Below are 22,379 nucleotides of genomic sequence, written 5' to 3'. Positions count from 1 at the left end.
GTATAAAACCCAGATGTTCAATTATTTTAATGAAGGTGTTATAACATTGAAGAGTGTGAGATTATGGTTTGGATTTTCTAATAACGGCAAAAATGTCAGCAGATATTTTAGCGTGACTAATTGCCAATATCCAGAGTTGCTTGTCAGTGATATCCCATCCCTGTGCAGAGTGCACTGTTGAACTCCTCCTAAATGGAACTCACTGTAAGATTGTCAACTCATTCATGAAATCTCTCTTTGAAGAAAAATAAACAAGTTAAGCCTTGTTGGATGAAGTGCAACTGAGTATCCAAATGGTGTTCCGTTATGGTTGAACAACCTTCTTGGCCCTAAAATAATAGGCCAATCATATGCTGAATGCCAGATTTTCCCATTCTATAATGAAATATTCATATTCTAAAAGTTTTTAAAATGGTACTTTGGCTTCTACCTTAACTATTTCTGTCTTTATTTCATTTTCCATAAAATTCTAATAAGTAAATGATAAAACTGCTTGTCATTTCCGATTATCGTGCCTCCAAGTTTATTCCATGTGACTGCAGCTGGCTGACATTACTGTTGTTGGATGGCAGAGATCCTGTGTACTGAAACCAGAAGTATATTAACATTGGGAAGGGTGAAATCCACAGCTGAGGGACTGCTAGACTTTTGTAGGCAGGTCACTTTGAGGTTGACAATGAGTGCCATCACTTTGCCACTGACAGCAAAATCTGAGCCCAAGTGTTATGTCTTGTTAATTTGCCAAAATGCATAGGCAAAGAATGATGAGTGCTAAAGGGGGGAGGGAAGAATAAATGGAATGGCATTCAACTTCAGCACCAGGAGTGAAAAATATTGCAAAGCAATATTCTTTTGCACTAATTATTTATTTTTGTAACTTGTAGTAAGGAGGAGATAGACAGATATCTAAATAGTCAGGGTATCAAGGGATATGGGGATAAGGCTGGAAAATGGGATTAGAATAGTTTTTTTCTTTTTTTTTCTTTTTCTTTTCTTTTCTTTTTTTTTCTTTTTCTTTTCTTTCTTTTCTTTTTTTTCTTTTTTTCCCACCCCATTTCTTTTTCCCTTTTCCTTGGAGCAGACTTGATGGGCCGAATGGCCTGCTTCTGCTCCCTTGTCTTGTGATCTTGTGATCTTGTAATTTTTATGTCTTTATGTCTTGCACTGTACTGCAGCCATGAAACAACAAATTTCAATACATATGTCAGTGGTAATAAACTTGATTCTGATTCTGAAAGCAGAAATTCACGTAAGTCCAGTCTCTGAGGTAACACTTATGACTAAACTTGTTTCCTGCAGGCCTGATTTTAATACCTGATCAATGTGAGGATTAAGGCTTAGGTAAATCCAAAGTGAAAGTAAAAATTCCAAATATACTGTGCCTCTGTTCAAGGCTCAGTCTTCTGAAACATCTGGAACTATATGTAGTTGAGGTTCAAAGCCACAGGTTCAATGCCAGATGGAGACTGTAATGCACGGTTCAGTCCCAGTAGATGCCCTTTGAAACTGCGCTCTCATCTTGTGTATTGCCCAGCGAGCACTTTGGGCATCCTTTTCTGTAATCCATTATCAAGGCAGCATTATAAACCCTACATCAGCAACGTGCTTTTGTTCTGTGAGGTCTCCCTTGTGAGATATATATAAAACATCAGCTTTTATTACACATCTTGTAATTCTGACACTCAAGATGGGAAAGGAATTGGAAACTGGCAAAATAACCTTACTTTTAAATGTGATTTTTTTTTTCTCTTAATGATAGGATTGTCATCAAGCTTGGTGAAATTAAATGTCAAATATGGTTCTTTGACTCATGACTTTTGCTTAATCACTTCTAATATTACTCCAATATTAAATTATAATATGACAGAAAAATAACTGCTGCAGATGAATGAAGTGGCCCTTTTTAATATACATTAGTACTGAAGTGGAATTCATAGTTGAATTATTGGCCAGTTCCATTGCTGTTGATACCTTGGTTAACAACCAAGTAAAGATACTGAACTCTGCAATAATCCTTGGATCAAAGCAAGCTTCTACATTAACTTGTCTTTGCTTGAAAGAGTCTGACTGAATTCCATTTGATCATTTCAAATTGATAATATTTGATAGTTTTGTAATTGTATTTCCAGATCATAGTTAACTATGATTTCTTGCCAATAATTTTGATAATAATTTGGAATTTTGTCGCTGTAAGATTTTTATTTAAAAGGCAATGAATTCATTTTTTTAGATAAATAACAGAAACAATTTCTAATTAAGGGTCATTGACCTGAAGCATTGGGCTGGTTTATTCAGAAAATTACTGACAGTTCCAGGTAGAACTGCCAGCATTTCTCTGCATAAGTGCCAGCAACTATGGAATTCACAGATGTTCCCCAAAATGCTTTGATGTTATTCTTCACGTAAAGTCCAGCAGTGGAGCGCAAAGTTGCTGCATTTCTCCAGTGCTCACGCTAGCAAGTCTGCCTGTTGAACAAGTCAGATGTTGTATCTGGTACAGGGACACTGCTTTGTTTGTTTGAATGGAGAGGAGCTGCTGTGAGGGAACAAGGTAAGTAGTAGGTAGCTGACATTTTTTTAAAATTAATTTAGGTATTTTTAAAGATTTTAGTTTCAGTTTAATTTTCGTTCTTTATTTCTTTTCGAGTCATAGCAATAGAGCCATAAAGCAAGGAAACAGGCCCTTTGCTCCGTGGTGCCAACAACCATCCATCTACAACCATCCTACACCAATGCCATTTTTTAAATTCTCTTCACATTCTAGTCAACTCTCCCCAAGTAACTTTTGAACATGTCTGATATTTAAATCTTGACAGCCATGTCAACTAGGGTCTGGTGGTTTGACCAGCTGTCAAATGTTTCTTCAGATGTTTCAATAGAGAGGATTTATTCTGCCTCACCTCAACTCCGTATGGTTCCATTAATTGCTTCGTGCTCGACCTGTCATCCAGGCTCCAGCCATTCGGGTTGGAGCCAACATTTAAGACCAGGTTGACATGAGGGGAACCAAAAAGATGTTTGGACTTTTCCCAGATGACAGGCATGGACAATTCATGGCTAGCAGGAACTTCAGGGTCATTATTTCTCTTTCCACAAATGATGCCTGATCTTCTTGTGCATTTCCAGCATTCCCCATTGCTACAGAAAATACTTTGATTAGTTTAGACTTGATTTATTCCTTTATGAGGGCTAAGTTCCAACTACAAATAGTAGATGGTTGAATATACATTTAAATTGGGATTTTCTCAATTTCTATAGAAGAATTCTATATCACCATATGCCATGCTTCTTAATGAATAGAAATGGCCACCAATCATATCATTTAAGTTAAGATTTAATTAATTGCAAGCAGTAATGCTGCAGGCAACCCTGATGAGTTACTCATCTATTATTGCTGCAAATGAAGTCATGATTTAAACTTTAAACCAAAATGGGACCTGAAGAATGATTGAATGCAAAGGAAAATATGTACCTTATTTGTACATTGGCTGAACTTTTTGAACTTCTTGCAAAGTTCAAATGTCCAACCAAAGTTTCATAAAAAAATAACCAAGTGAAAGTTATGCTGATTAGCATTTTGATTGGTATCTATTTAAAATTTGTCCAAAATGTGTTCTCAATTTTTTCTCTTCAAAATTTAAATATCTTCCCATAGATTTTAAATAAATAATTTCAATGACATTTATGTTAAGTGTTCATTGTGATTTTTAAATGAACAATATTTCTTATCTGCCTTGGGACTATTATCCTTCATAAAGATAAATAAATCAATTATACACATATAAACAGTTTCCTCCTATAAAGCTGCAGAACTGATCAACAGATCCATAACGATTTTCATCATTTTATTTCACTTCAGGCAACAGATGCTGACCTTGGTCCAAATACAACATATCGCATCAGAACTGTGGAGGCCAGGAAGTTATTTTCTGTCAATCCGTGGACAGGGGAATTGTCAATTTTAGAGTCCGTGGATTATGAAACTCTGGATACTGCAGATGCAAGCTACACTTTTGTTGTCGAGGCAGTCGATGGTGGGGGAAACATGCCTCCAGGTTTAGCTACTGTAATTGTCCAAATAAAGGTAAGCAATGAATATTAATGAAATTCAGTGTTAGAAGCACATCATAAGATGTACAAATATTTGATGGTGTAAGAATCTAAGTCATGCTCTAATTTGCCTCTGTTGTGACTGAGAAAACTGAGCCACACAGAAGCTGTAACTGGGAAATATAAAAGTCTTTATTAAAACAGCAGATCTTCAGGAGAGAGAGAGTCTAGCTCTCCTCACACAGTATCTTATGAACACAAAGACAACAATAAATGATTGATTACAGTTTCATTAGCTATAACCATCAATTTAACTTTAACATTTTGAATGTAGACAGGTGTAGTGCAGAATTACATATTTACAATGGGAGCACATCCCAACTAGCAGAACTTCTTCAAATATTCAATACTAGTAGCTGGTCCCTAAAGCTTCTCAGCACAAACTCCAAACACCCAAAATATATCTCTTTGTCACTGTGTTGAGGGATGGCTCCCTGAGTATACAGTACAACTAGCCAGAATATTAAATGACAAAACAGACCTGTCCTGAACTGTGCATTAAGTGGCAGGGATACACATTTAACAATGTGTTAATACAGGAGATGGCCACTTATGTCTTCCCTGATCTCATCCTGAAGTTTTCAATGAGCACCAATTAACATGAACATTCATCTATTGTCTTCCCCTGCACAGTTTCAATGGTACAGAATCAGAATGTCCCACACCCAATGATTGGTTTCAATGACCCCAAAGCATCAGTTAAATTGTGAACAGATTTTATTTTCTGAAGACCGGTTCTCATTTTAATTAATGTCTGCTTTCCGTAATTTCATAACTCCAGAATAATCACTAACAGTCTCTTCTTAGTTAGTTAAAATTCACAATAATTTTAATAAATCTAAATCCAGTTTAACCACCCAAATGCTTTTCTTCTAAAACTACTTATATACAAGCATAACTTTTATCTTTTGCTATTCTTCAGATATTTTCCTCAGCATTTATTATCTCAGCCTCATCAACCACCAATTAATTCCATGCTCCAGTAGCTCCATGCATGGAAGACATTTTCTACAACATCACTAGAGTGCAGTGCCATATTTTAAAAGTACTCATCTGGTGTCAGGAAACAGGACCTTTCAAGCTTTGTGTGAAATCGTAGCGTAGCTATGTCACAACAGTATGGCTCATCTCTAGGGAATGGGTTAACACAATGAAGACACAAGAAAGTCAATGTCTTCTGCCCTTGTAAATGGATGTGAGAATCTTATCCCGCCAGCTTGAAAAATGGGATAGCCTCAAATCCTGCCTTTATTTATCCCAAAATCAATATTACTAAAATTGTAAAAATCACTGATTTCCTAGAGTCATAGTTGATCGTGACCATTTCTGGGTTGCTTTGCACCACTCAGTTAAATGTCCATGCACTTACTGACTAAAGGTCACGATTCATTATCACATAGCTAACATGGTTCCTGTGTCAGTCCTGCAAGGGATGCTATTGTTCCTTGTACAATCATCATTGGGCATTTCTAGGAATAATAAGTTTTTACAATTACTGGATTGGAACCCAGCATACCAGCAAAGCTAAATCCTATACTTACCTTTTACCATGGCCCTCTCCCACCAATGGCATAGATAACCACAGGCCCTTGATTTTCCCCCAAGGCCTATGATAAAGCCTTACTCTCAACCCATGCTACCTTAGCTGATCATCCAACCTCAACTCCCGACCCGGACTTTCTCACTATCCACCACATCCCCCAGTCCCTTACCTGATCACTGAACCACCCTCCTGGCCTGACCAGGCCTGTGACCTTTGACCCTCTCGCTTGAGGTATAAATGTAATTTAGTTTCCTGCACCAATTGAAGGGTGCATTAGAAATTCATCACTTCTTTACTGTTAGGAGCATGAGTGGGCCATCTGGCCCTTGAGCCTGCTCTGGCTGATCTTCTTCCTCAGTTCCATTTTCCCATGTTATTCCCATACTCCTGATTCCCTCAACGTCCAAAAATCTATTGCTCTGTGCTTTGAATTGACTCAGTGGCTGAGCCTCCATGGTGAAGAATTTCAAAGATTCGTCACACCCTGTGTGAAGAAATTTCTCTTCTTCCAGTCCTAAACCCTTTATTCTGACACTGCAACCCCTCGTTCTACGTTCTCATCATCATCCATCATCCCTCCATCCTCCAGGATGAATTTTATAGGTTTCAAAGAGATCACCTCTCATTCTTCCAAAGTTTAAAGAATACAATCCTAGTCCATTTCATAAATACAAATAGAAAACATTGACAACACTCAGCAGGTCAGGCAGCATCTGTGGAAAGAGAAACAGTTAATGTTCCAGGATGAAGATCCTTTGTTTGACTCTCTATTCAATCTTTATATGGTGATCCTGCCATCTCATGAACCAATCAGGTGAATATTTGATGCAATCCCTCTATGCTAGCTTTATCCTTTTTTCCAGTAAGGAGACCAATCCTACATCTTGTAGCTTAGCTTGAAGTATAAAATTACAATGGTAACAGGTATGATGTTACCAAAACCAGCAAAGGAGGAAGCATAGGAAAATGATAAAACATGATTATTGTAGGCAGCTTGGATCAGTAAATCTCCTTATATCAGCAGGCGGTTTCTGATAAATCAGCGCTAATGCTTTGCCTGAACACATTATAATTGAAATGTATATTTTGAAATGGTTTATGGAAAATCTTTTCCAAAGCAGCTTATTTATATGACAATTAATACAGTTTGTGTGTGAATAGCTTCTGTGCAAATAAACAGAAGTCATTCTGATTTATCTGTACCACCGGTAAAGCTGCTATTCAGTTTATCACAGTTTGCCAGAGAATGCCTAATGAACTGAAGCATTCAGTGGAAGCCATTTTTTTTTGCTATTAGGCTTCATAACTCAGTGACGAGATATCTGATAATTAATTAGACCAGGGAAAAGAATGGATGAAGTTGGGGGTAGAACTTTTATCCGGGAAACCTGATGGTCAGTCATACCACATAGCAGCAGCTGATTTAGTCATGGTTGGCAGGCTTATCGCCCAAAGGCGCATCACCTTGACCTTCTGGCTATCTACTAAGTTGGAATGTACCTTACACCTTTGCCCTCTGCTTTTAAACACCTCTGTGATGGAGAAAATGTGATGAATATCTACCCTATTCATGCCTCTCATCACTTTGTATACCTCAGTCAGGTCCCCTTCAGCCTGGGGCAGCACGGTAGCGTAGCGGTTAGCGTAACGCTATTAGAGAGCCAGCGACCCAGATTCAATTCCGGCTGCTGTCTGTAAGGAGTTTGTACGTTCTCGCCGTGTGTCTGTGTGGGTTTCCTCTGGGTGCTCCAGTTTCCTCCCACATTCCAAAGACATACGGGTTAGGAAGTTGTGTGCATGCTATGTTGGCGTCGGAAGTGTGGCGACACTTGCGAGCTGCCCCCAGAACATGCTATGCAACTTCTGTTGTGGTGGTAGGTGAATTGCAGCAGGTCCAGGTCCTTGCTCAGGCAGGAGTTAATTCTAGCCATGAGCAACCTCTCGAAGCACTTCATTACGGTAGATGTGAGTGCTACCGGTCAATAGTCGTTGAGGCAGCTCACCCTGCTCTTCTCAGGCACTGGTTTGATTGCTGCCCTATTAAGCAGGTGGGAACCTCAAACCACAGCAGTGAGAGGTTGAAGATGTGCTTGAACACTCCAGCCAGTTGGACGGCACAGATTTTCTGTACCTGGCCAGGTGCACCATTGGGACCTGACGCCTCAAGGACAGTTAGAGATGGGTAATTAATGATGGCCATCCCAGTACTTCCTAGAACCCAAAAATGAATTTTAAAAATCCTCCACTTGTGCCCCACATTTCTTTTCAGTGATTTATTGTAAAATACTCTGGAATATTTCTACTCCAGGTGTTGCATAAGCGCTTTGCTCTACGAAAAGTATTCTTTCAGGATCTTGACTAATGTAGGGCGGAAAGAAAGGCAAAGGACAAGATGACATTACTAGAATAAGGACTTTATTATTGCAATGAATAATACAGACAAATAGAAAGAAGGTATAATTGTACAGCCAAATGCCTTGCAACTGGTTCCACGCCTATTCCATTCGTCGGGGATGCCTGCAGGTCGAAGACAGGCTTCTGTTCTCAATCTTTTAGGCACTGGTCATGACACTGGTCCTTGGTGAAGTCCAGAGAAAAGCCCTGGAGCCCTTTTATACACATGCAGGAAAGCATGTTGTTATTTCTAACTGCATACAACACTCCTGATAACTGGACATCGCAAGGTCGGCAGATGCTGGTCACAATATACTTGCATGGTTTAGTCATAGTTACAAAAGATCACACCATTGTTCAAGTAAATCTCATTAGTGTGCACACCATTATTCTAGTAAACTTCATTGGCATACACAAGACCAATAGTTAACTCTTTATATAACACCAGGTCAAATCCTGACTATTTTTTCTTGTTGGACAACATTTTAGTGAAATACCTGAAGAGCAAGTCTTGATATGAAATAAAAAATAATCACTTCGTACAGATACTTTACATTATATGATGATATTTACTATAAAATGTTCTGCTACATCTTGTCTCAATGCAGACATGCTTTTGTAAGGGTTTCACTTTGGAAGTTAAACAAACTTTTTGACACAGTTTAGTATTTTCTCTTCATGTGGAGTCATTAAATTATTGTGTGGCAGGTTGCCTTGTTTCCAAAGCCATACGCATATCCAGAACAATTGCAAGTCAGTTTTTCATAGCTCTCCAAAAGTTATTAAACTAAACCATCAGTATGACTGAGAGCTTGATTTACAGAACTCTTGATGCATGTTCCTAGACTGAGATAATAATATAGGTCAAATCAATAAGCTTCAGGCTGATTCAGACAAGTTAGAAGAAAGAGCCAATGATTGGAAGATATCCTTAGTGCTACAAATTTTGGATATAAAGTTGTAGGAATATTTATATAATGTAAAGATATTAGCTGAGGCAAATGGATTAAGAAAGAGATCTTGGCTGAATCTTGATCACTCATTAGAAGTATTTAGGGCAGAAGAGTGTTGCAGCTGATAGAGCTGCTGCCTCACAACTCCAGCAAACCTTAACCTCACCACATGTCCCATTCCCTAGTTTATTTCCCCTTAATCTTTCTCACAGACTCATCAATCCCCCACTTATTCTTCTGCCACCAATCTATACTAGGGATGCTGGAGGAAACCAGACTACCCAGGAAAAACCCACTTGGTCACAGGGAAAATGCACCCAAGATCAGAATTGAACCAGGTCGTTGGTAGTGTGAGATACAGTGCTGCCCCACGTTAAGAAAGAATAATTGAGTTTTTTTAAGTGTAGCCATTGAGTATAAAGACCAGTGTAATTAGGCTAACCCCTGATACTTTTACAATTTATTATGTCAAGTTCTTGTTACAACACACGCAGGACAGTGAGGCTGTGGTGAAGCTGCACAGGGAAACAAGAATTGTAACTTGCCTTTGTACTCTCGGTGTTAGTATTTCTATTGGTAAACAATCAGCTAACAGGAAATATGAATGAGATTTTTAACACATGAAGGTATTGAATTTAGTCAGATTTAATAGATTATTTGAGCTTGACAGAGATTGCAAGACCAATTGGATAAAACACATGCAAACTAAAGTGATTGGGTTAAGTCAGGAAGTGATTTTCAAAAGTAACCATTGCCCTATGGCACAGAGTACCTGGAACTGAAGTGAAATAGACCATTTCCTGTTCTTCAAAAGGGAACATGTCAAATTTCCGAGTGAAGGTAACACTTACAGTTGTAAAGTGTAAATTACTTGTGTCTGATTGTAGTGATTTATGGGGTCACAATCTGCTGGGTCCCATTGTTAGCGGTAAAACTTATCTCCTTGATGTAACCTTTCACGTTGTGCATTACTGAACACGCAGACATTTGCTCAACGTCTCCCCTCCAAGTCCATGACTTATCAGTCTCCCACTCACCTCTCCCACTCATGCTGTGACTATCATCACATTTCACATCTTTAAAGCAATTATAATCAAATCATAGAGTGAAGATCAATTTTAACCAATGGCTTTCCATCAGTGGTAGGAAAGAATGGGATTGCTATTTCAAATGAGAACACTCTGGTGGGCTTGTCTAAATACAGGCCCTTTCTGTAACAGTTATGGACAAGAGAGAGCTAAATTAGATTGTCCTTCTCCACCCAACCACATGGGCCAGGGTGCAAAGGCCATGCAATGCCAACTTTTCACTGCCTGACCATTTGAATGATTTCTGGTCCAGCTGGCACCAACCAAGCTGTTCAGTGGTTGGACACATCAGGAGGGGACCATCATGGTTGTGGGTTACAACGGGAAAGGAGGATCACAGGGGGTCACAATAGTCAAGCAATCTCTCTTCCAATTGATTACTGCTGACGCACCACCCTGAATGCGTGGCACCGGCTCCGTGCTCTCCTCTCTCTGAAGGGCAGCGTTTGTCATCACTCTGCCTCTGCTTTGTGCTGCCTGTCTACCAGCCTGGACTGATGGCTGCCCTTGCTGAGCAATACAGTCTTCAGGGCCTAGATCTACTCGAGGTCATCCTGCAAGGCCATATGCAGTCTCCTCCACTGACAGACAGTACATTACTCCATTCGCAGTGCAGCTACCAGTGTGGACTTCGTTGGAACATGTGGTCCTGAAGGTACTAGGGGATGCACAAGGTTTCAGATGTCATATTATGGTGGCTTTTATTCTTGCATTTTGTCAGGGAGGGATGGTATGATGCAGCACTTTGCCTGTGATCACACACCAGCCAGACAGAGGCACTGGAATCTCCTAATGTTCCATTATTGGCCAGTGTTTATTTGGGTGCCCATTAATGGAAATTTAAGATATAATTGTCTCTAGCAAGGGTGATGAAAAAATAATGGTCCCTTTTTGAACAAAGATTGATGTTGGATGGCAAACTGCAAGATGTGCAGTTATTTCCTATTCTAATCCGGAAGGAGTTTGACACAAAAACTCACCGCTGACACCAGCTGACAACACAGTCCTTTCTCTGCTCTGGAATTGCATTAGTGGCTGCGCAAGTGACAGATTTCATTGAAGATACCCTTACTGTAGTCCATCAATCCTCTCCATCCATTTCTTGGTGAGGTTCAGATCGGAGAGGTGCTCTGTGAACACCTTGGGCACATATGGCCTCTTATTCTGAGCCCATCTGTCCCCCCTCTATCTCTCTCTCCCTGAAATGTGTCCTGCCGTTGCAGTCCTCAGCTCCTTTCCTCATTTATACTGTACTGCAAGGAGAATGCCAATGATCGCAGACAAGTCTATGCACAAAACCTTGAATTCAACAGAATGTCTAACAACAACTGCCACAATTTCCTGTTGAACTCCTCTACTCTAAAGGCTGGTTGATTCATAGCAATAGCCAGAGCAACCTGCTAACAGCTAACCTGAAAGACATTGCTGATTCCTTAATGGAGAACTGGTCGAAGATTTTTCCAGCTGCTGAACAGATAGTTGGCTATGGATAGTTAAGGAAGGGTGGTAGGGGGGAGCTTGAATGTCAACGTGGTCTTCATGGTATCAAGTCAGCCTTAAAACTGCTTGCTATCATGATCTGCCTGTCATATGTGCTCAGACCAGACTCAGTGATGCCATCACAACATGGTGCCTTGCACAATTCACCCTACAGGGTGTATTGCAGCCAATGTTTTGGGGCATCCATTGATAATGCTATTGGCAATTTGTGAAATTACCTCAAAAAGCAAAGAAGACTACATTTGCTGGAAATCTGAAATAAAATCAGAAAATGCTGGAAATACTCAACAGGCCAGGCCACATCTGTGGGAAGAAGAAGCAGGTTTCAGGTCGAAGACCCTTTGTCAGAACTGGGAAGGAGACAGAAGAACCCTGGTTAAGCTGCAGGGAAGGAAGGGGAGGGGAATGTCTTTGGGTGACCATGGAGATAAGCTGTAAGCAAGGTTATTTGATCACTGAGTGAATGGGAGCAATCAGAGAGTGAGAACATAAGCAAAAGGATGTAGGACTTGCAAAATACAGAGCAGGCAGGTCAGACTGGGCATGTCCTCCACTCCCAGAGGGAGAAAAAGAAAAAAAAGGGTTGTTGGTGGGGGGGGGGGGGCGCGTGGGTGAGGGTGGGGGGAGAACAACAAACAAGCTGAGCCAATATCACACATGGATGACTAATACAGGCACAAATCAAGTTATCTGAAGCTGTATCAGAATCAGGTTTATTATCACCGCCCTATATGACGTGAAATTTGTTGTTTTGCAGCAGCAGTACAGTGCAAACGCGTAAAAATCTATTAAATTACAAAATAAATAAATAGTGCAAAAAAAATAATGAGATAGTGTTCATGGGATCATGGACCATTCAGAAGTCTGATGGCGGAGGGGAAGAAGCTGCTTCTGAATCATTGAGTGTGGGTCTTCAGGGTCTTGTACCTCCTCCCTGAAGGTAGTAACGAAAAGAGGGCATGTCCTGGATGGTGAGGGTCCTTAGTGATGGATGCCGCCTTCTTGAGGAACCCTGTCTTGAAGATGTCCTTGATGGTGGGGAGGGTTATGCCCGTGATGGAGCTGGCTGAGTCTACAACCCTCTGCAGCTTTTTGCAATCCTGTGCAATGGACCCTCCATGCCAGGGGTGATGCAGTCAGAGTGCTCTCCAGCATACATCTATAGAAATTTGCCAGAGCCTTTGGTGACATACCAAATCTCAAACTCCTAATGAAATAGAGCCGCTGGCATGCCTTCTTCATACATGATTGCATCAATGTGTTGGGCCCAGGACAGATCCTCGGAGATGTTGACGCCCAGGAACTTAAAGCTGCTCACCCTTTCCACCGCTGACCCCTCAATGAGGACTGGTGTGTGTTCTCCTGACTTCAATTCATTATTAAGTCCAGAAGCAAAGAGCTGCAATGTGCCCAGACGGAAAGTGAGGTGCTGTTCCTCATGCTTGCATTGGGCTTCATGGTAACAGTACAAAGGTCACAGACCTGACTTGAAACATTAACTCTGTTTCTCTCTTTGCAGATGCTGCCTGATTTATTGAATATTTCCAACACTTGTTTTTCATTAAAATACATTGTATCAAAAGGTGACACCTATGTGATTGCTGGCATCAGGAAAGTTATAAATGGAATATCTTTATTTGAATGGAATGGTATAGTGAATGACAATATATATACTCTTCAATGCGTTGAGACTTTCCTGTAAAACAAACAGCAACAAAGACTCATTGAGTCAAATGGCCTTATTAACTGTAATATATTTTATGTAAATTATTATTTTAACTGATGTCACAGTGGCTGATTGAGATTGCTTGGCAGAATAAATTCCAGGAGTACCAGTGTTAAAGGTAATAAACATACTTGTTTTAAAGCTTGATTGACTGACAACAGTAGAATTGTTATCAGCTGCTGATGCAAGCCATGCATGAAATTATAACCTTCTCTACCACGCTGTAATCAATCTGAACCTCAACAATATCACTTATCAGTTGCTAACCTTTACCCATTCAACCTGCAGGCTGATTGTGCTATGCTGAAAAATAATGTTCTATCCTCGTCTTCACTGAGCTGTGACTGCAGAAAATGGAGGTCATAGCTGAGCTGAGTCATTCATTTGAGAGCTATACACAACTTACAGTACCTACAGAGCCCTGCTCAATTTTCAGAGTGATTGACTTCAAAATAGGTCATATTTTTAATACTTGTATTTTCATTGTAACAGGGTTTTACTGGTCCTGGAGTTGTGTAAGGCAAAAAGTTGTTTGGGATCATTTTCCATGTTGTTTGGTTTTATTTGCACTTAAATTCTTCCTCCTTCAAGAGGGTGAACCCTCGCAAGGCATCAGGTCCCAATGGTGTACCTGGCCAGGTACTGAAAGCCTGTGCTGACCAATTGGCTGGAGTGTTCAAGGACATCTTCAACCTCTCACTGCTGCGGCTGGAGGTTCCCACCTGCTTCAAAAGGGCAGCAATCATACCAGTGCCCAACAAGAACAGGGTGAGCTGCCTCAATGACTATCGCCCGGTAGCACTCACATCCACTGTGATGAAGTGCTTTGAGAGGTTTGTCGTGACTAGAATTAACTCCTGCCTGAGCAAAGACCTGGACCTGCTGCAATTCACCTACCGCCACAACAGGTCTACAGCGGACACAATCTCACTGCCTCTGCAGTCTGCTTTGGAGCACCGAGATGACAACAAAACACGTCAGGCTGCTGTTTATCAATTACAGCTCAGCGTTCCAACACCATCATCGCCACAGTATTAATCAACAACCTTCAAGACCTGGGCCTCTGTACCTCCCTCTGCAACTGGATCCTCAGCTTCCTTATCGGGAGACCACAGTCAGTACAGATTGGTAATAACATCCCTCCTCGCTGACAATCAACACAGGCACACCTCAAGGATGTGTGCTTATCCCACTGCTCTACTCTCTCTACACTCATGACTGTGTGGCTCAACACAGTTCAAACACCATTTATAAATTCGCCAGTGACACTACTGTTGTTGGTAGAGCCTCAGATTGCGAGAAGCGGGTGTACAGGAGTGAGTTAGATCAACTGGTTGAGTGGTGTCGTAACAACAACCTCGCACTCAACATTAGCAAGACTAAGGAATTGATAGTGGATTTCAGGAAGAGGAAGTCAGGAGAACACACACCAGTCCTCATTGAGGGGTCAGCGATGGAAAGGGTGAGCAGCTTCGAGTTCCTGGGCGTCAACATCTCAGGGGATTAATCCTGGGTCCAACGCATTGATGCAATCACAAAAAAGGCATGCCAGCAGTTATACATCATTAGGAGTTTGAGGGGATTTGGTATGTCACCAAAGCCTCTTGCAAATTTGTATAGATGTACGGTGGAGAGTATTCTGACTGGTTGCATCACCGCCTGGTATGAAGGCTCCAATGCACAGGATTGCAAGAGGCTGCAGAGGGTTGTAGACTCAGTCAGCTCCATCACGGGCACAACCCTCCCCACCATCAAGGATATCTTCAAGAGGTGGTGCCTCATGAAGGCGGCATCCATCACTAAGGCCCATTGCCATCCGAGACATGCCTTCTTCTTGTTACTACCAGTGGGGAGGAGGTACAGAACCCTGAAGACCCACACTCAATGATTTAGGAACAGCTTTTTCCCTCCGCCATCAGATTTCTGAACGGTCTATGAACCCATGAACACTACTTTTTTATTCCTTTTTTTGCACTATTTATTTTGTAATTTATAGTAATTTAATGTCTTTGCACTGTACTGCTGCCGCAAAGCAACAAATTTCACATCGTGTAAGTCAGTGATAATAAACCTGATTCTGATTCAGGGAGGTAGTAGGGTCTAAATAACACCTGGGATACACAGAATCACAGATTTTATATTGGAAGCAGTGTCCGAAGATCACATTATTTACAGGAAGGAGCCTATTTCATAAATGGCCACAATATAGATCCTAACAAATAAGTGGCAGAAATCCATTTGAAATAGGTCAAAGATTCATTAATAAACAGCAAAAATCCCACTAATTGTGCTCGGGGACTCTTTACCGCAATATCTTCAGTTCTTCACTACAGGACATCTTGAGACCTGCTTCCAGATAAAGTAAAAAAGCTGAACTTCCTGTTGTAGCTGTCTCTATCCGCTGGTGTATTAATATTCTTTCCCGCTGACGATTATCTTATTTGTGCTTTATTTTCAATTTTTGTGGCTTTCTGCCATTTCGATAAGTAGTAAAGTTACCTTGCAACTTCAGTTATGCTTTTCTGAATCAGAATCAGATTTATTATGACTGACTTATATGACGTGAAATTTGTTGTTTTGCGGCAGCAGTACAATGCAAAGACATAAAATTACTATAATTACAAAAAGAAATAAACAGTGCAAAAAAAAAGGAATAATGAGGTAGTGTTCATGGGTTCATGGACTGTTCAGAAATCTGACCGCGTAGGGAAGAAGCTTTTATTGAATCATTGAGTGTGGGTCTTCAGGCTCCTGTACCTCCTTTCCAATGGTAGTATCGAGAAGAAGATATGTCCCAGATGGTGAGAGTCCTTAGTGATGGATGCTGCCTTCCTGAGGCACTGCCTCTTGAAGATGACCTCAGTGGTGGGGAGGATTGTGCCCGTGATGGAACTGGCTGTGCCTATAAACCTCTGGAGCCTCTTGCGATCCTGTTCATTTGAAGCTCCATACCAGAATATGGTCAGGTTTGACGCTTTTGCAGAACCTTTCCCTGTACTTCCCTGTCGGACAAATCTCCTGTGCCTGCAGTGTTTATGTTGATAGCACTACCTTGGTTAGATGTTGCTTTTTGTCTTTTCTTCTGACACTTATAAAGCCTTGCCTCTGATCAGGGAATATCTCTGATTGGGTGAGGCCAGGCACGGTAGCATAGCGGTTAGCGTAACAGTATTACAGCGCTAGCGACCAGGGTTCAATTCCCACCGCTGCCTGTAAGGAGTTTGTATGCTCTCCCCGCGTCTCTGTGGTTTCCTCCGGGTGCTCTGGTTTCCTCCCACATTCCAAAGACATACGGGTTAGGAAGTTGTGGCCATGCTATGTTGGCACCGGGTGCGTGGCGACACTTGTGGGCTGCCCCCAGAACATTCTACGCAAAAGGTGCATTTCACTGTGTGTTTCGATGTACATGTCACTAATAAAGAAATCTTATCTTATCCATGGGGATAATAAAAAAAGTCATTTGGTCAGGTTGTGCTATAAAGAAAAAATTTGAGCCAATGTCATAATTGGATGACATACAACAGGAGTTACCAATTCTGATACAGAGGGATCTTATCCTTCTAGTAACCTTGGCCACACCCTAACACAGATATTCCCTTTGTCCTATCATTCCTTCCTCATCTTCTCTGCAACTTAAAACTAGCTTGTTTTCTCTCCAAGTTCTGACAGAGATTGCAATCTGAAACATTAACTTGATGTTTCTTTCTATAGAGGCTGCATGATCTGCTCAGTATTTTCAGCATTTCATGTGGCTTTGATTTTATGGAATAAAAATCAAAAACTTGGATTTATTATTGATCTGTTAGATTTTTATGTTCTTTTAACAACCTCAAGACATCCCAAAGTGCTTCACAGTCAATGAAGTGCCTTTGAAATATATTCATTGTAAAAACGGAGAATGCAAATAGGCAGTAAGTCACCAGTAGTTGCCTCCAGTTAGATCTCTTGAGCAGCAGCTAATGGAAGAGCATTTCAGCTGAATAATTCCTACTCCCCGTGATTAACTCTGCCGCAGGGTGTGTCAGGTGGTGTTTGATGGCGGTGAGGAGGGAACGATCTGGGTGGGCAGCAGAGCCTTGAACATTGCTCTCCCATCCCACAACCCATCCCAAAATAATTATTAAACATATTAAGGGTAATGTATATATATGCACCTCTATATAAAACGTGTACTTAACATTCTCCTCCAAAAGTGGTCACATTTAACTAACCTTTCTTGTTTCACTTTTGTCACTTGGGCGATAGAAGTCCCCAACACTTCCTGTTCCCATCACCTCCCAGAACCTGTCTTCCCCCATTCTCTCCCCAACACTTCCTGCTTCCATCCTCTCCCCAGTCCTGCTCCTTCCCATCCTCTGAAGCGGGTACATTAACAATATTTAAAAGGTACTTGGACAGGTACATGGATAGGAAAGGCTTAGAAGGATATGGGCCAAACCCGGGCAAATGGGACGAGCTTAGATGGGCATCTTGGTTGGCATGGACCAGTTGAAGCAAAGGGCCTGTAGGAACCTGCTGTTCCGTGCTGATTGACTCTGTGACTCTCCCCTGTCCTGCCTCTTCCCATCCTCTCCCCTGTCCTGCTTCTTCCCATCCTCTCCCCTGTCCTGCCTCTTCCCGTCCTCTCCCCTGTCCTGCCTCTTCCCGTCCTCTCCCCTGTCCTGCTTCTTCCCATCCTCTCCCCTGTCCTGCCTCTTCCCATCCTCTCCCCTGTCCTGCCTCTTCCCGTCCTCTCCCCTGTCCTGCTTCTTCCCGTCCTCTCCCCTGTCCTGCCTCTTCCCATCCTCTCCCCTGTCCTGCTTCTTCCCATCCTCTCCCCTGTCCTGCTTCTTCCCATCCTCTCCCCTGTCCTGCCTCTTCCCGTCCTCTCCCCTGTCCTGCCTCTTCCCGTCCTCTCCCCTGTCCTGCCTCTTCCCGTCCTCTCCCCTGTCCTGCCTCTTCCCATCCTCTCCCCTGTCCTGCTTCTTCCCATCCTCTCCCCTGTCCTGCCTCTTCCCGTCCTCTCCCCTGTCCTGCCTCTTCCCATCCTCTCCCCTGTCCTGCCTCTTCCCGTCCTCTCCCCTGTCCTGCCTCTTCCCGTCCTCTCCCCTGTCCTGCCTCTTCCCGTCCTCTCCCCTGTCCTGCCTCTTCCCATCCTCTCCCCTGTCCTGCCTCTTCCTATCTTCTGCCCTGTCCTGCCTCTTCGCATCCTCTCCACAGAGAGGGGAGACATAGAAGGGCATGACAGGTCTATATAAGGTAAGTAGAATGTAACTGTTCACACCAACACAAGCTCAATCACCAGGGCATGCAGAATTAAAATGATTAAAAAGTACAAGCCTGGTGTGAGGAAAAACCATGTTGTGAAGAGAGTGGTAATGAGCTTGAAATCACTGCCCGAAAAAGTATTAGGAACAGAGAGTTTGGAGAAAAAACTATTTTCTAGGGTCTACGGGAAAAGGGCATGGAAATAGGATTGACTGGATCATTCCATGAAGAGCCAGCATGGACTTGATGGGCTGAATTCCAGTCTCCTGTGTCAAATGACCTCCTTCCGCATAGTTATAATTGTCTGCTCTGCTTCAGTAATGTCATATGCCGTGTGAGGCAGAACACAAATCACAGCGCAGCTATTGCTTTATTTTATTTTGTATTTTCTTTGATCTTGAGGAAAATTCATTTGCAAATCAGATGGATTCTTCTTAACGTGCAGGGAATTGAGCTGTTAACTATTTCCAACACCAAGTACCTAAGGTATGAATAGCTTCAGCCATCTGTGCTCAGTTTGGTTTTGCCAGCTGATCACAGCTAAACCATCCTTTATACCTAATTAGACTCTGCATCTCAAATAGCCATTGTCCTTCTGGGGGGCCACTAATTCAATTACGCCCTTCGAGGCAAGCAATTGTATCTAGGTTGATTTGCATTTCAATAAGCCTGCCACTTCCAAGCAGGCAGTTATGCCTGTCACAGGAAGTGTTGACATTCTCATGTTTTGGCTGCCCTGGGCACAACATCAAAAGAACTCTAATTAAAGATATTAAAGGATATGTTAATTGGTTTTGATGAATTAGGGTCAGAAGAAATTTGCATGAATCACAAGCAGTGGCATAAACCAGCAGGGCCAAATGGCCTGTATCTGTGCTGAAAACTCAATGCAACTCTTTTTTAAGATAGATAAGATTTCTTTATCAGTCACCTGGACATCGAAACACACAGTGAAATGCACCTTTGCATAGAATGTTTTGGAGGCAGCCTGCATGTGTCACCACTCTTCCGGCACCAACATAGCATGCCCACAACTCCTAACCCGTAGGTCTTTGGAATGTGGGAGGAAACCGGAGCACCCGGAGGAAACCCACACAGACACACAGGGAGGATGTACAAACTCCTTACAGACAGTGGCCGGAATTGAACCTGGGTCGCTGGCGCTGTAATAGTGTTACGCTAACGCTACACTACCAATGCGTTAAGCAGATTTTTAACTAGCCTTACTCCATCTGAAATAATATGAAGATATATGAAAGGGGGAGCGCGTCTGACGTGTCACCATGCACAAGTTCCTGGACAATGGGGGTAAAGGTGTCCCCAATGTTGCCCTCATCCTGATGACCACCTTCGTCTGTGGCTGCATCAGGCTGTGCGTGGAACCCAAGTTCGCGGGCACCAAGTGTCACTACGTACCGAGGTTCTACCTGTCCCGGCTGTTGCGAAGGATGGGCCTGGCCCCGTGGCCACACAACGTCCCAGTCAGCTGGACGTTGCCGCACTACCTGTCCTTCGTGGGAAAGTTCTTCCAGACCAACACCTTTGACCACAAGTCCATCAGGCAGTGGTCAGCACAGAACATCCTGCAGACACTGCAGGAGAAGGACTCGACGGATACTGTGGGGTGGTTCCCTGAGCAGACTGTCCAGACCATCTGGCAGAATGCCTCATCGCCAGAACTCACCAACAAGCACCAAGACCTCGCTTGGCTGGCGGTGAGAGGGGCCCTCCCAGTCAGATCCTTCCTGCATGGTCAGAACATCAGTCCCAGCGCATGCTGCCCCCGGGAGGACTGCGCCGGGGACGAGACGGTCGCCCACCTCTTTGCAGTCTGTGGGTTTGCGAGGAAAGTGTGGCGAAAAATGCAAGGGTCCTTGTCACGGATCATCCCCAGCAGCTACGTAATAGAGGATTCTCTGATTTATGGGCTGTTCCCGGGGACACACACACAGACGGACATCAACTGCTGCTGGAAGGTCATCAACTTGGTGAAAGATGCCTTTTGGGCTGCCTGAAACTTGTTGGTCTCCCAACACTGCGAGATGTCCGTAGGGGAATGCTGCCGACTGGCACATTCCAGGCTGCAGGAGTACGTGCTGAGGGACGCACGAAGCTGGGTGCAGCCAATGCAAGGGCTCAGTGGGGAAGAACTACAGTTTAGGGTTCTTCTGCCACAGGAGAGGGAGGGGTGGGGTCAGGCGAGGAAGCCCCTTAAAGATTGTAAATATGAGATTGGGGTATCACCCCAGGGAGCCACACGAGTGGCATCGGTGCTGTGGTTTGTGTAAAAAGTAACACTAATAATTGAACTGTACACGAATGTAAAGTTTGCACTGTTTTATTATTGTTTTATTATTATATATAGTTTGTTTTTTATTATGAATAAAGTTTATATTGGATAAAAAAAAATGAAAGGGAATTCTGCAGCCCCAAGCAGAGAGCCACCTGTGGAGTACAGTCAGAGGAGGAAGGTTTCAGTGTTGCAGAGCTGCATGATCTTTATGAGTGATGCTATTGCCAGACAGTAGTGCCATGGAGTTGTTCCCAAGTTTACAGAATGGTTTGCTTTTCGACTCTGACATATCGCAACCTTTATTATAGCAGCAGTCATAAAGTTATACTTTGAATGTGCTTAAAGTGTTAATGGAAACAGCTTATTTTAATCTGTTAACCTTGATCAGTACAACCATCACAAAGATGACTGAATAATGAGTTTTATAAGAACAGTGATTGACACTTCTTCCCACTTGTATAATAAGATGGAAAGTGATGATTGACACTGCAGCATAAACATTCCCTCACGTATTTGCAGAGAAACGGTAAACTAATCTACCAGCATTTGTTATTGCAGAACACTGAGAAATAATGACTGGCTCAGTTTAATCACATTCTACATCTCCCCCTCTTTATGGAGATTTCTCTAGTTATACCATCATAACATTATAAAATCATCAAATATGGGAAAAGGCCAAAATCATTTGCAGTACTAAAGGTTATCAGAACAGAATCAAATGTTCAATGTTTGTGCAAATCAAGGAGTGAAGGACTGACTGGACATAATAAATTCTATATCAGTGCTGCTAAGTGCATCTCCACCTTAGAATGTATTTTACCATAAGACCATATGACATAGGAGCAGAATCAGGCCATTCAGCCCATCAAGTCTGCTCCACCATTCGATCATTTTCCTCTCAGCCCCATTCTCCTGCCTTCTCCCAGTAACCTTTGATACCCTTACTAATCAAGAACCTATCAACCTCCGCTTTAAATATACCCAATGACTTGGCCTCCACAGCTGGCTGTGGCAATGAATTCCACAGATTCACCACCCTCTGGCGAAAGAAATCCCTCCTCATCTCTGTTCAAAAGGGATGTCCTTCTATTCTGAGGCTGTGCCCTCTGGTCCTGGACTCTCCCACTACTGGAAACAACCACTCTACGTCCACTCTGTCCAGGCCTTTCAATACTCGGTAGGTTTCAATGAGATCCCCCCCTCATTCTTCCCAGGATGGGACAGATCTCCAGGGCCCGTGGAGCTGCTTTGTCATGAGTCTAATTTTTTTTTCTTTGAAGAATACAATTGTAAAGGTAGCTCCTTTGACTTCTTGGAGGCCGACACACACAAGGACACAAGGAAATAGGAACAGGATTAGGTCACCCAGCCCGTCAGTCCGTCAATATGATCATGGCTAACTTATGCTGGCCTCAACTTGTCAGTTTAACATGGGGCATTTCTAACTGAAAATATTTAATTTAGGGTGAATTCATAGGTTTTATTTCCTCAAACTTCTGTAACTTTTTCTGTGTTCAAGGCTATA

At 42.4% G+C, this 22,379-nt stretch overlaps 1 protein-coding gene across 1 annotated transcript in view; it reads left to right on the top strand.

Moving 5' to 3' along the window:
• Nucleotides 1-22,379, top strand: part of pcdh15b (protocadherin-related 15b) — a 564,355-nt gene that overhangs the window by 359,593 nt on the left and 182,383 nt on the right. The window contains exon 20 of the mRNA XM_052027763.1: nucleotides 3,860-4,084. Coding sequence (XP_051883723.1) covers nucleotides 3,860-4,084 — 225 coding nt within the window. The remainder of the gene's footprint in view (nucleotides 1-3,859; nucleotides 4,085-22,379) is intronic.

The sequence above is a fragment of the Pristis pectinata genome, chromosome 12 (genome assembly GCF_009764475.1).
Source record: "Pristis pectinata isolate sPriPec2 chromosome 12, sPriPec2.1.pri, whole genome shotgun sequence".
NCBI lineage: Eukaryota > Metazoa > Chordata > Chondrichthyes > Rhinopristiformes > Pristidae > Pristis > Pristis pectinata.
The sequence above is the reverse complement of the archived record's forward strand: the minus strand, read 5'-3'. Positions and strand labels throughout refer to the sequence as shown.